At 30.5% G+C, this 13,793-nt stretch overlaps 1 protein-coding gene across 1 annotated transcript; it reads right to left on the bottom strand.

Moving 5' to 3' along the window:
* Nucleotides 1–2,251: 2,251 nt before the first annotated feature.
* On the bottom strand, nt 2,252–6,686 carry LOC112500590 (WAT1-related protein At1g25270-like). The gene is made up of 7 exons (XM_025104099.1): nt 6,481–6,686; nt 6,119–6,181; nt 4,581–4,697; nt 4,144–4,393; nt 2,916–3,074; nt 2,683–2,831; nt 2,252–2,507 (listed from the first exon to the last, which is right to left on the bottom strand). The coding sequence occupies exons 1-7, from the start codon at nt 6,684–6,686 to the stop codon at nt 2,252–2,254; spliced, it is 1,200 nt and encodes a 399-aa protein (XP_024959867.1).
* Nucleotides 6,687–13,793: the final 7,107 nt, after the last annotated feature.

Here is a 13,793-nt window from a genome sequence, read left to right as displayed (position 1 = left end):
CCCTATATATATATATATATATATATATATATATAATAGTTAATGAAATGTCGGGTCGTCAGACGGGTCATGGTGCAAAGTAGGATACCCAATCAATTCTCCATACCCGAGGAAAATACAGGGTTTCGGGTTGTATAAGGTTTCGGGATTGGATTCTGGTGATTTTCTGGCCTGATTCTATCGGATATTTCGGGTTTTGCTCACCCCTACTTCTAAGTTCTAACCACAGTGGTCGGACCTAATCACTAATCTATTTTCCAAATTACAAAAATACACTATTTAAAGTTATAACATGTTAAAAGTACATTAAATTTAAAAATCTCAAATATTTTTGATTTCGTAGAGTTTCAAATCACAATGTGTCTAGAACTTGTAGAGGCTCGATTTCATGGAGGTTTTAGGCTTGAGACAGTTTACTAGGGGATAGAGAGTGCGCATGGTCACAATTTACTGATTTAGATTTAGGTGATTAGGTCTCACACGACCACTATCCTTGACCACATACAATGAATTAGTTGACGAAGTTTTGTCATGTATCGAATTCCAATTGAAATCCTAGAGCTAGTTCTATTTGTTTCTCTATCAGTTGTCAATTCTAAATTTGAGTTCATTAATGTAACTTATAACCAATTCTAACTTCAATTATTATTAGTCGGTTTTGGGCGAGTGTTGTGGAATTAATAGTGAAAGAATTGGTCCCTTGAAGTTGTCGGATAAATGTATTAGCCGGAGGCTGTAAGGACCTAAGTAAAAAGTTATATATTTTAAATGTTAAATGGAGCACATAAAGGCATTAAGCTATTTAGGACATAAAAAACAGGGTGACTATGGCCCCCAAAGACCCCTATGGCCATCCCGCCCTGTTCTTGATAGCTCTTGTTTCATCTCTAGCCAGTCGGTGATAGGTAGGCGGCTCTGAAAAGGCATATCCCAAGGAAGCTTCAATATATGAACTGGTTCATGAACCTTGAAAAGTTACCGCTGTGGATGCTCTTAGTGGTTTCGCTTACAGACTGTAGTCCACTAGCTAGGCCATTAGATACATCCCATAGGTCACCTTCAAAACCCGATCTAGATTGGTCACTATGAAAGTCCAATCTAGAATGTGAAGCTTGTGGATCTTCATTAGAATTCAGACCAAATCCAAAGCTAAAATCCAGAAACCCTGGAGCACAACCAAGGCCCGAAACCATCACTGAAATTCGGGTTAAGTGACCCCTTTCACAAACCTAAATCAACGGTCCCTGTTTTACCATCTGCTCCTCCATTGTCAACATATCTAACATTAGGATTGAGACCTTACTTATAGAAAATTAGACTATTAACGATATATCCATGGCTTACCAATTAATTCCCCATGGCTATGGCTACACCATTCCACAATTCGACCATACAAGGTTATCCACACCCCGGATGCTCGATAATCAACCTTTCAAATGCTTTTCCAATGAAATACCAGAAATTGTAATTATGGACAATCCGATACAGTTATCAAAGAACAAGTCGCAAGTAAAATCTTGATCAATAACCAAAAAAACGATTGATCCAACAAACTATAACACGAATTACTCTTGTAATAACAATTGCTTTAGTCATTGGAAACATCCTTCTTTTCTTTTCTGTCCTTTATATGAAATAACACATGAAAACTGATTTATAACATTTATTGGGTTTGTAATAGAAAGACGTCTCTCTCTGCACACACACACACACATATAATATAATATAATATATATATATATATATATATGTGTGTGTGTGTGTGTGTGTGTGTGTGAGAGAACCACAAATTCATTGAGAACCCATGGAAGCAACTATACATTATGAAAAACATTTAATAATAAAAATTACTTATGATGAACATCATGATAAATATTAATGAAGAAACTTATCCCCCATAGGAATATGTGATACTAATGATAAAAATGCATTAAATAAAAAGAAATGAAAATGAATGATATTCGTGAAATATTCATGATTATTTTGTGTTATTCATTATGAATAACTGGTTCCTCGAGTTCACAACGAGCTTATAGTTTCCAATGAAACCCATCCCTATATATCCGCATACTGATATATAATCATTCTAATAGCATTTCCAAATAAACAATCAATATAAATAGTAATATCCATCAACGACCGACAAATTTCTAATGGGAGATAACATAGGTTACTAGCAAATAGAAACCAAACCCTTTCAACATCTTTTCACCATCCAAACGAAGCATGCAAATTTCTCATTTTCTACCATTTATTTTTTAGTAACTTTTTGCTCCTCCTGTTTTTCCCTTGTAGACAATGGCATCTCGTTGTCTTCATTGGTAGTCGAAAGGGAGGTACGAGCCACATGCACAGTATCAAGAGCGGTCATGGCAGCATTGATGGTTAGGGCTTCGTTCCCATCTTTTGAGCTCGTCGTTGGCATTTGCTTGGACATTCTCATCATATTGCTTTTACCCCATAAGAGTATGTACAACCCAACTATGATTATCACGGCTCCTAACACGCTGTAAATGTTATTATGTAATCATTTAGTTTTTGTTCACATTTCAACTATCCAAAACAACATTAGCAGTTCATATCGTGTACAAATGTGGTGTTCACTACTACAAAATTAGGATTATAGTAGAAAATGTCTAAATGTCATGATTAATTGCTTATGCGTCCTATGCAAAATGTTACCTTCCCACATGCAAGTTTTCGTCAAGTAGAAGAGATCCACCTATTGCCACGAATACAAGCGACAAAGGACTAAAATTTGCCGCGAATAACGGGCCTTGTAGATGTATTGCTGTTGTGAGGAATAGAATCGTTAACGTTGAGCCTATTCCCTGTGACACACATACATGTGAATCAAGATTTAATGAGTTTCACATTAATCAGATGATCAAAACAACTCAAAGATAATTATTTACCATAAAGAAAACGGCAAGCAGTCTGATGTTCCAACCGAGCTTCCATTGACTCCAAGATCTCTCGACACAAAGAGCAAAAACAAGCGATAGTATGCAACCCATTGCAGTGATCAAAAACGTATTTGTATAATGGCATGGATAAACGGCACTTAATTTAACCTGTTTATTAAAAAAATATGTTATAGAAATATAACTATCAGTAAGTTAATAATATCAGATACAATAGCGATTTTTGTCCCTCTTGTTTGTTTAAAGTTTTTATCCATATAATTATGAAATTATGGTTTTGGTTATTATAATTTGCAACTTATTGTTGTTTTTGTTCATGAGGCAATTCATTACAATTAAATACGGGAAAAAGTGTAACAATAAATTGTAAACCATATGCACGAAAAAGGCAAAAGAATTGTAAACATAGATGTTCCAACCTTTTTGTAGGCATTGTTACATCCAAATGTTTTGATTAAATTACATAAATGAGATAACAGATATTCATGTTAAGCACAAAAATGTGCTAAATCTAAACGATTAACGAACTGAATCTAAACCCTACATTCTAAACACATGTAAAATTGGGCCACAAAATTTTGGAGCCCTGTTCAAAATTTCATATTTAACATGTTAAGGGACAACTTTGATTGTAAACCACATGGATAAAAAAAAGCAAAGAATTATAAACTACAAGAACTAAAATTGTAATTTTGAAAATATAAGTGACAAATAATAAATTTCAACAAATCATAAAGGACAAAAAACGTAGTTTATTATTACATATATTTGAGTAAACTAAAAATTTGGTTCATATGATTTGCCAAAAATAACACATTTCATCCTTTCAGTTTCAAAATTACAAGATAACCATCATGGTTTGTGAAAACGTTTGGATTTGATCCCTCCCTCTAACGATAGTTAAAATTTTCCGTCAAATGAGAGATACTTTTTTGTCTTTTTATTGATTTTTTTTTATCATTACCCAATCAAAAACCACATAAACCAAATCATAAAATCGGTTTTGATTGAGTAAAAGATAAAAAAATCGATAAAAAATCGAAAATGTCCCTCGTCTACCATAAAATTTTTAACGGCCATTAAACAACGGAAATTTTTTAACCTTTTTACAAACCATGATAACCATCTCGTAATTTCAAAACTACGTACAAAAATGTTAATTTCGACAAACTATAAGGACTAAAATTGTAGTTTACTCTAGATAAAAAAAAAATTGTACCTGAAGTGTTAAATAAAGGGCAATAGAAAGGCAAGAACCGAGTGCTGACAGAGAGCCAATGAGATGATGAGTGGAAGTCTTATGGGTTGATGCCACGTGTCCATCGCCATGCAAAACGTTGTAATGAGTTGACCAAATGTTGAGCTGACGACCTTTGTAGAACGTAAGAACCATGGCTCCAACCACCCCCACAAGGGTTCCAACCACCTTTGCCTTCCCTCCCTTTGTACCTATTTTCACCTTCTCCGTGCTTTTCCGTACAAAATTCATCAATTGTTAAAACTACGTGTCTTTTTTTATGAACATTTAAGGGATTGTTTGATAGTTGTTGAATGGTTTGGTACAAAATGATTAGACGGATATTGAAGTTAAAATGTATAACTATATATTGTGTGATCATATTCATACCAAATTAACAAATGTGCAAAATGTTTTACCCGAACAAAACACCAATGACGAAGGTGAAGGGAGGGGCGAGATTGGAAATAGCTGCAGCATATGTTGCGGAAGTTAGAACTAAGCTTTCGGCATATAAAAGTTGCACCATCGGAAGCCTGCATTATTTCGACTTGGAAAACGTTAATGTACTTTTGAGGTCACGTTTTTAGTTTGCAGGATTGGATTGGTTTTGGAGGAATTTGGAATCGGAATTCATTCTAATCTCATGTTTGGTTTGAAGGATTTTCTAGATTTGAAATCCGTGGATTTTATTGAAATCCGTAAACATGGATTTAGAAATCCCATGGGCGTGGTTGGGATTTTGAATTATTTGTATATAATAATGTTTAAAATATGTTAAAAAATAAAAATGTGTGTTTTTCAATAATCAATTAATAATAAGATAATTTAATTATTTTTATAATTATTTATAATTTGTTTTTACAATTTATTTATAAAGATTAAAATTCAATTTTATTCCAAATCTTAAAAACCAAACACTTCAAACATTTCAAATCATGACCAATCCAAACCCACTAATTCCAAATCCTTCCATGAAATCCAAATCACTAAAAAAACATTTCATCAAACCAAATGGGCCGTAAGGTTGTGTTTGGTTTGTAGGAATTGAATTGATTTGGATTTCAAATCCATTCCAATTCAATGTTTGGTTTGTTGGATTGTTCGGAATTGAAATACTAAGATTTAATGAAATCATACAAATATATAATTTTGAAATCCTTAGGGGGTGCTTGGGATTTCACAGATTTTTTAGGATTGTATGAATCAAGGTTTTAAAAAAAATGTTAAAATCATATTTTTTTTTTGTAATAATCGATTAATAAAAATTTAATAATTTTTTTTTATATAAATAACGGAATTCAATTCCATTACAAATCCTACAAACTAAGCACACTAATGATTTCAAATTTATTCCAATTCAAATCTCTAAAAAACAATCATGTAAAACAAACAAAATCTAAGAGAAAAAGGCATAAATATAGTAGGCATAAGTTTCATATAGCATTCATTCAAATTTGTGGAAAATTTCTCTTGAGAAATGGTAAATATTTGAAAAGTAAAGAAATGATCTTAACACTGCATCTGGTCAACATTTGTGGCTTTGATCGTGAAGCACTGGATTATTGCTCGCATGGGTATGCGGAAGATAGAGAGGTAGTTTCGTAACTTTTATAAATAAGCGGCAAACGGGTTCATATGTGAACTAATTAACAATTTCACATATGAATTAATTGCATCTTTGACATGTCAAAAATTATGGCTTTGACCGGTCAAAATTTGTGGCTATTCAAAAAATAGAGGGGATAATTTCATAACTTTTACAAATAAGCGACAAAACGGGTTCATATATGAATATATGTGATTTACATATAAACTATATGTTCATATATGAATCTATGTGATTCACGTATCTTAATTTTTCTTTTTAATTAGATCATGAGTTAATGGATTTAATTAAAATCTCATTTAATTACGTGTATTTTCATTAGATGTAATAGTAGCACATATGACTTACCCAATAATTGCACAAACAAAAGCTTGAAAGAATATCTTCCATGTTAACTTGGGTCTTTTGTTTCTGCAACATTCACAAATAAAATAAATCAATTAAAATTTCAATAAATCAGATTGGAAAGGAAAAATTCTTATGATTTGTTGATGATTCAATGAAGATATCTTCATTGCAACATTTTGTGGTTTGTTTCACAAATTATTTGCTGACAACCTAAAACGTCATTTTTCTTTTATTCTACGTCTTTCTCGATGGTAATTTAATGGTTTGTTGTGATTTTAAATTACAAATCAGAAGATATATGAATTCAAAGTTAATACAATATTTTTGTAAATAAATGATGTGAGAGAGAGAAAAAAGAGTACCTTTCAATGAAGAGAGCAAGAGGGAAGATGATAAGAGAAGCAAATAAGTAGCGATAAGCAATCAAAATGGTGATATGCATTCCATCATTTGCTGCTAATTTGTAGAAAATGGTGATTCCTGCAGTTGCCAATTGAGTAGCGATCATCATCATCGTCGCCTTCAAACCCTGCATCTTCCTCTTCTTCTTCTCTTCCGATGCCTCCATCATCTCTCTCCAGTCTCCACCCCCAATTATTTATTATTTATTATTTATTATTTGGAGAAATAAAAGAAACTAAACCCACATACGACTCTCTCTCAATAAGATGGTTGTATTTATATGGAGTAAAAAACAAAATTAACACCCACAAGCTAGTGTTAGGTGGCACCAACTTAATTGCATGCAAATGTTTAATTATATATATATATATATATATATATATATATATATAGTTTGTTTCAAATGCAATCTTTCGTATTTGTACAATCAATGCAACTCAATAAATTAAAATATTTATGGAAATAATGAGAGTTCATTTATTATGATTTGAATATTTATGGAAAATGAATATGGTTCGTTAATTATGATCAATACTTTATATTAGGAAACAATTAAAACTTCTATGAAATCGCATATTAATCAAATGAAATGGACGGTTGAGATTGAGTTATATTGGTTGTACAAATGTCAAGAGTTGTATAATAACCAACCTGTGTGTGTGTGTATATATATATATATATGTGTGTGTGTGTGTGTGTGTGTGAGAGAGAGAGAGTTCTTTTTAAAGTAATTAAGTTTATACAATAAAATTTCATATTCAAAAGGTTTATAGTAGGTTTATGGGACGTTTTTAGGCATTTACCAAGTATTTTAAATTTTCTTTTAAAAATAAAATGTTTTATTATCTATTTTATATTACATTATTCACCAAATTAAACGTTTATTCACTTTATTATTAAAGCTAAACTTGTTTTATGCCTCTCTAACAACTATGTTGAAATAACAATTTAAAGATGTTTTTGGCTCCAATGGTTATGTTAATATAGAGATTTTGGAGATTTATAGTTTTTTTTCCCTCTAACAGCCATGCTAAAATGTATGCTAAAATAAAGAAAATAAGAGCATCTCCAACAAATATGCTAAAATAGAAATTTAGAAAATTTAATGGTTTTTTTGCTCCAACAGTAACGCTAAAACATATACTAAAAGGAGAAAAAGGAAATGAAGATTTTCAAATTTTGAGAAAGCTGTAAAAACGCTATATAGGATAGAAAATTAATATTTTAATCATTACGTATCAATTGAAAATAAATATTTAAGAAAGAAAAATAATATTTTATTAAAAGTATTAAATATTTTAATAATACAGTTAATGTTAGAACTGATAAAATTTTTGGACATTTTGATTTTTGGTATTTTATTTTAGAAAAATTAGGTCATAAATGTAGGAGATGATAAAATAGAAAAAAGAAAAGAGATAGAGAATCTCCAAATTTAGGAAAATATTTAAAATTTCATATTTTATAGAGAAAAAAATAATATTTAATTCTTTACAACAAATATATTTTTTAGAAATTTCAATTTCTAAAACTTTATTTTAGAAGAATTATAAAATATACGTTAGAGATGTTCTTACAACATCTGTAAAATCTTTGCTAATATATGTAAAAATAGAGAACATAAGAAAGATGGTTCTTTAAAATTAGAAAAATCTCTAAAATTCATTATTTAATAATTAAATGCGAGAAATAATATTTTACCGTCAATATATAAAATTAAAATTTAATGTATAATTAATATTAGATATTTTATTAAATTTATTAAATATTTTAATTATGTAATTAATATTAAATATTTAAAATATAATAGCTCTGGAAGTTAGATGTAAATTTTTACAGGATAGTTTAATAAAATATAATTAATGTTGGATATTCTATTTTAGAAAATTTATTGTGTATTTGTTGGGGACGCTCTTAAAAACAGGGGGCGGAACACGACTGTACTAATCCGGAGGGCCGAAATATAAGAGTATCTTTATTGTGTATTTGTTGGGGACGCTCTTAAAAACAGGGGCGGAACACGACCGTTCTAATCCAGGGGGCCGAAATATAAGAGCGTCTTCAATAGATTTTCTAAAATTGAGAAAATGGAGATTTTAGGCATATTTTTGCTCCAAGAGCCTCTCCAAAATTCTTTAAAATGGAGAAAACATGAGAGATTGTAAACCAAAAATGATTAAAATGAGAGAGACAGTTTTTTTTAACATATTCACACTGATTAGGAATCCTTAATATTAATGGTTTATGAGAGAAAAATAATATTTTATTAAAGTTTTAATTATTCATTTTGAAATTTTTTTGAAGAATATGTTGGAGATGTTATAATATTGTAAAAATTTGTAAATCCAAATGATTCGTTTTCAGGCTGTTAAATTTAAAAAAAAAGATTGATTAATGTAACATTAAAACTCGAAACATTCAAAGTATTAGCAGGAAAATAGTAATATCAACTTAAAATTATTTACATATAATTAATATATTATATTATTTACTCTAAAAACTTAAACATTCAAAGTATTAACCGAAAAATAGTAATACCGGTGTAATTTACTTTAAAAACTTATATTTACATATAATTAATATATTATATAAAAACTAATACATATAACTAAATATTAATAATTTATATAAAGTAAATTGGAAAAAATGCAAAGAAAGGTTTCGAAATGATGACCTCCAAGATGGAACCCCAAATGATTATCAATTGAGCTACTTATCATATTTGTTTATAAAAGCTTAATTATACTATTTGAGTCTAAAAGTGGGGAGGTCATGGCCCCCATAAGGTTCCGCCCCTGCTTAAATTTTTTTAATAATTATACATTTCTAAAGTTGTGTCAAATTTTAAGGGTTAAATGTACGAAATAACAACATTTTTTTTCATAAATTTCCTCAGAGAAAAGTTCAAAAAAACACAACCATCACATTTTGAGGCCAATGACACTCACGGCCATTGTTGAGGATAATCTTAACCCCTATATCATTATCAGTTCTTTTTTGTCTTTTCTCTTGTTCTTATTTTAATTTATTTGTATTATGTTTTAGAGTAAACTATGATTTTCGTCAATGTGATTTGCAAAAGATTGAAATTTAACCACAAGGGTGGTGCCTGATTGGTTTGAGTTTGGTTCCAAAGGTCAAAAGTAACAGGAGGTCACATGTTCAAATTCAAAGAGAAATAAAAATCCCCTTGTGGCCACGGAGGTTCAAATGCAGTGACTCTGGGCTATCTGCAAAGCAGATGGTCGCCCTGGGATTAGTCGGCTCGCATAGCGGGTTGGATATCCAGGTTAATAAAAAAAAAGATTGTCATTTTCGTTCATGGGGTTTTGAAATTGCGATTTTCATCCCTATAATTTGTAATTTATTGTAGTTTTAGTCCCTATAGTTTACAATTCATTACTGTTTTCGTTCTTCAGATTAAATCTATCAAAACTCCCCCATTTAACCTTGGTGTACTTTTAGTCCTCTTTTGATATTTTTTTTCTTTTAGGTTTATTAAATATCTTTCTTGGTTTCTCTTTTTGGTATTTCAGTAATTTTGGATTAATAAAACTATATATTCTTTGATAAAAGAATTAACTACATTAAAAAATATATTATTTTGTTATTATTTATGATAATAATAATAATTAAATATTTTTCATATAATTTTTATTTTATTTATGGTCATTATAGTCTTAGTTTTATATAAGTTCGGTTTTTGACACTGACTTTTTTCAAATGGAAGTCGTTAATACTTTTAACCTTACTGTAACACATTAATATATAACATACATTTGTTTGGTATAATTAAATAAAGTTATGTTACCAAATAATTGTATTTTCTATTAACAAATTCACACATTTGTTTGGTAAAAATAATCAAAAAATAGTTAATTGTTTGGTCTCTCTAATGAAGAAAAAAAATTATTTTTATATGAATGATACTCAATAACTTAGGGGCTGTTTGTTTGGCTCTTAATGGTGACATTATGAGCCAACCTCTTAATCGGTAAGAGGTAAGGTCTGTTTGGCAAAAAAAGACAACCCTTTTAATGGTTACAATAACCTCTTAACTATTTTGCATCTAGGGCTTCACTAAACCATTCAGATTGCATTTGTTCCCTCTTTACCCTTCCACACCACTCTTCCAGCCGTCGCATTCCCTCTTAACATCGCCTTCACGAGAACTCGTCCCCTTCCCCAGGTCGGCCGGTTGTCGCCTCCCGAGTCTCCATTGCCGGAGACCTCCACCGTCTCCATCGTCGGTCGCCTTCCACAGCTTTGCCGCTTGCCTCCATCAGGTATCTTCTGTCTCCAATCTTTCATCTATCTTCTGTTTTGGATGAAAAAATCGTCGGTCGCCGGTCGCCCTTAACAGTAGCTTCACTTGAACACAATAGGGTATATTTGGATGATTTTGGTTCTATTTCTTAACAGTAGCTTCACTTTAGAATAGAGTACCTATTTTAGCTTCTGTTTTTTGGTATTTTAGCTTTTCTTTTGTCTAGGAAACATAGGAACGCTAGACTTTCATCTTTTGTTTTTTGGTATTTTAGAATGGAGCACCTATTTCAGCTTCTGTTTTTTGGTATTTTAGAATGGAGTACCTATTTACTTTCACTTTCATATTCTGTTTGTTAACAATACCTATCAATTGGTGAGATGGAAGGGATGATATATATATATATATATATATATATATATATATATATATAGATAGATAGATAGAGAGAGAGAGGGGGGGGGGAGATTCATGGATCTAAAATATGCATAAACTGATCTTGTAGAAATTATGTTTATTGTTTGTTTATTCGTTTGCTAAACTTTATGTTACATTATACTTTATAAAATTGTTTGGACTAGATATGGAATTAGTTAGTAGGTTTGATTACACTTTGCTTTTGGGATGATATCTTTTGGAACATGTTATGTTTATTTTAGGATTGGAACATGTTAAGAATGGTATGTTTATTTTTGGATTGGAACATGTTATGCTTATGTGGTTTTCTTGTTCGATATATGTGTTTCTCATGTTTTTGCAATATATGTTATTTTCAAGGTGATACATGGATTTTGAGGAAGAACTTTTGCTATTTATGATCATGTATTGGTATTGGAAATACAAACTATCATCAAGAATAGAACGAATAAGAGATGACACTTCCGCCTTAACCGGACATGCATATACGCTAGAATTGTTAGGCGAATCGAATACACAATGCGTTGAATTGATGCGGCTTTCTCAGGACGCGTATATATTATTATGCAACCATTTTAAACAAAAAAAATTGGTTGCAAGATAGTATGAACGTCACCATCGAGGAGAAGATGACTATATTTTTGACAATTATTGGTCATAATGAACGCTTTAGAATAGTTAAACGAAGATTTTAACACTCTACGGAGACTATTCATAGAAACTTTCGTGAAGTGTTACGAGCAATGATGAAATTTGCAAAAAAAGTTATACGGCCGACATCCTCTGAGTAAATGCAAAACACATCAGAACATCAAAGAAACCTTAGACAAATATTTCTGGTAAGTATTTTTATTATATTATGTAAAAGCAACAAGCCTGTTATATTTTATATTAATTTGTATTTCTAAATAAAGGGGACAATGGGTGCATTAGATGGAACTCTCGTACATGCAGTCGTGCCTGTTGATCAACAAGCTCGTTATAGAGGTAGAGGAAGAGGTGAATGTTATCAAAATGTTTTAGGTATTTGTGATTTTAATATGCTTTTCTTGTTTGTTTGGGCTGGATGGGAGGGTATAACATATGATGCTAGAGTGTTGAGAGAAGTTGCGTTTAATCCAACCTCTGGCTTTCCATTTCCTCCACGAGGTACGTAAAATTTTTTACTCAACTTTAAATGTTTACCATTTCTTATACATTTTATATTAACTCAAATTTCGATTGTAGATAAATATTATCTCTGTGATGCTGCTTATGCCAATACTCGTGGTTTTATGACTCCATATCGCAATACAAGGTATTGACTTGCTGATTTTCGACAACGTGCCTTGACCAAAGAAGAAAGGTTCAACCATGCTCATGCGCAACTCAGAAACGTTATCGAACGTGCCTATGGTGTCTTGAAGGCAAGTTTTCCAATTTTAAAGCAAATGGCTCCCTATCCGTTTCGCATACAAAGGAACGTTGTGATTGGCTTTTTTTGTGGTTCATAAGTTTATACGAATATGCAATATCCATGATCAGTTATTCATGGATTATGACAACGACCCCATGTTTATTGCCGAGGGACAAGAAGAAATCGAGGGAGGCAATGAAGATGACATGGATGGAATGCCTTTTGGCACTCAAAACAATCAATATATGGCTAATTTACGTGATCAGATTGCGAATCAGTTAATGTTAAATCCGTCAAATTAAGAATTGTTCAAAAACTATTATGTTGGAATTTGATTTTTTTTTGTTTGGACTAATATAAAATCTTGTTTTGAACTAATAATGTTACGTTTGTTTGAATTAATATGAAATATGTAGTTATATTTGCAAAATAATTATTTTATTCAAATATCTGCCAAACAACTCTATTTCATTCAGTACTAAATCATTTAGAGGGTTAAAATGGTAATTTGTTGTCATTCAGAGAACAGTTACCAAACAACATTAATTTATTCAGCACTTAAGCATTCTGACCACTTAAACATTCTGCACCAAACCATTCAGCAACCGTCAAACAGCCCCTTACACTTGAAAGATGTTAGTCGCATAAATCAAATTCACAAGAAAACTGAAAACGATAATGACCACATATATGAAAAAACTAATTGTATGGAAATAGTTAATTGTTTTTATCATAAACAATAACAAAATAATATAATTTGTTTACGTATTAATTTTTACCAAAAAAATATATAGCTTTATTAAATGAAAAAAAGACTAGAATACCAAAAAGACTAAAATACCCTTAATTTAATGGAGGATTTTTAACATGTTTAGTTTTAGGGATGAAATAGCAATAAATTGAAAACTATAGGGAGAAAAATTGCAATTTTAAAATCAAAGGAACAAAAATCGCAATTTTAAAATCATAAGAGCAATTATCGCAATCTTTCTCATATCATAGGGACTAAATCGTTTACTCTATTTTTTTTAATATTTAATTTTTCTCTTTTTTATTATATTTTATTTTTTATTTATTTGTTATTATATTTTACTTTTTTTATTTTTATCATATTTTAATTTGAATAACTTATCAATAAATAAAATATTTTATACTTTTCCATCATATTATTTTATAAATTATCAATAATAAGT

Source organism: Cynara cardunculus (assembly GCF_001531365.2).
Source record: "Cynara cardunculus var. scolymus isolate 2C chromosome LG 17, CcrdV1, whole genome shotgun sequence".
Lineage (NCBI taxonomy): Eukaryota > Viridiplantae > Streptophyta > Magnoliopsida > Asterales > Asteraceae > Cynara > Cynara cardunculus.
This window is presented reverse-complemented; position numbering and strand designations above follow the sequence as displayed.

Excerpts from the sequence above, each read along its gene's own strand:
- LOC112500590 (XM_025104099.1), bottom strand. The coding sequence starts at position 6,686 with ATGGAGGCATCGGAAGAGAAGAAGAAGAGGAAGATGCAGGGTTTGAAG. Across the intron at positions 6,182-6,480 it reads CTTGCTCTCTTCATTGAAAG|AAACAAAAGACCCAAGTTAA; the intron begins GTACTCTTTTTT and ends TGAATGTTGCAG. Across the intron at positions 4,394-4,580 it reads GTCATTGGTGTTTTGTTCGG|CACGGAGAAGGTGAAAATAG; the intron begins GTAAAACATTTT and ends TGTACGGAAAAG.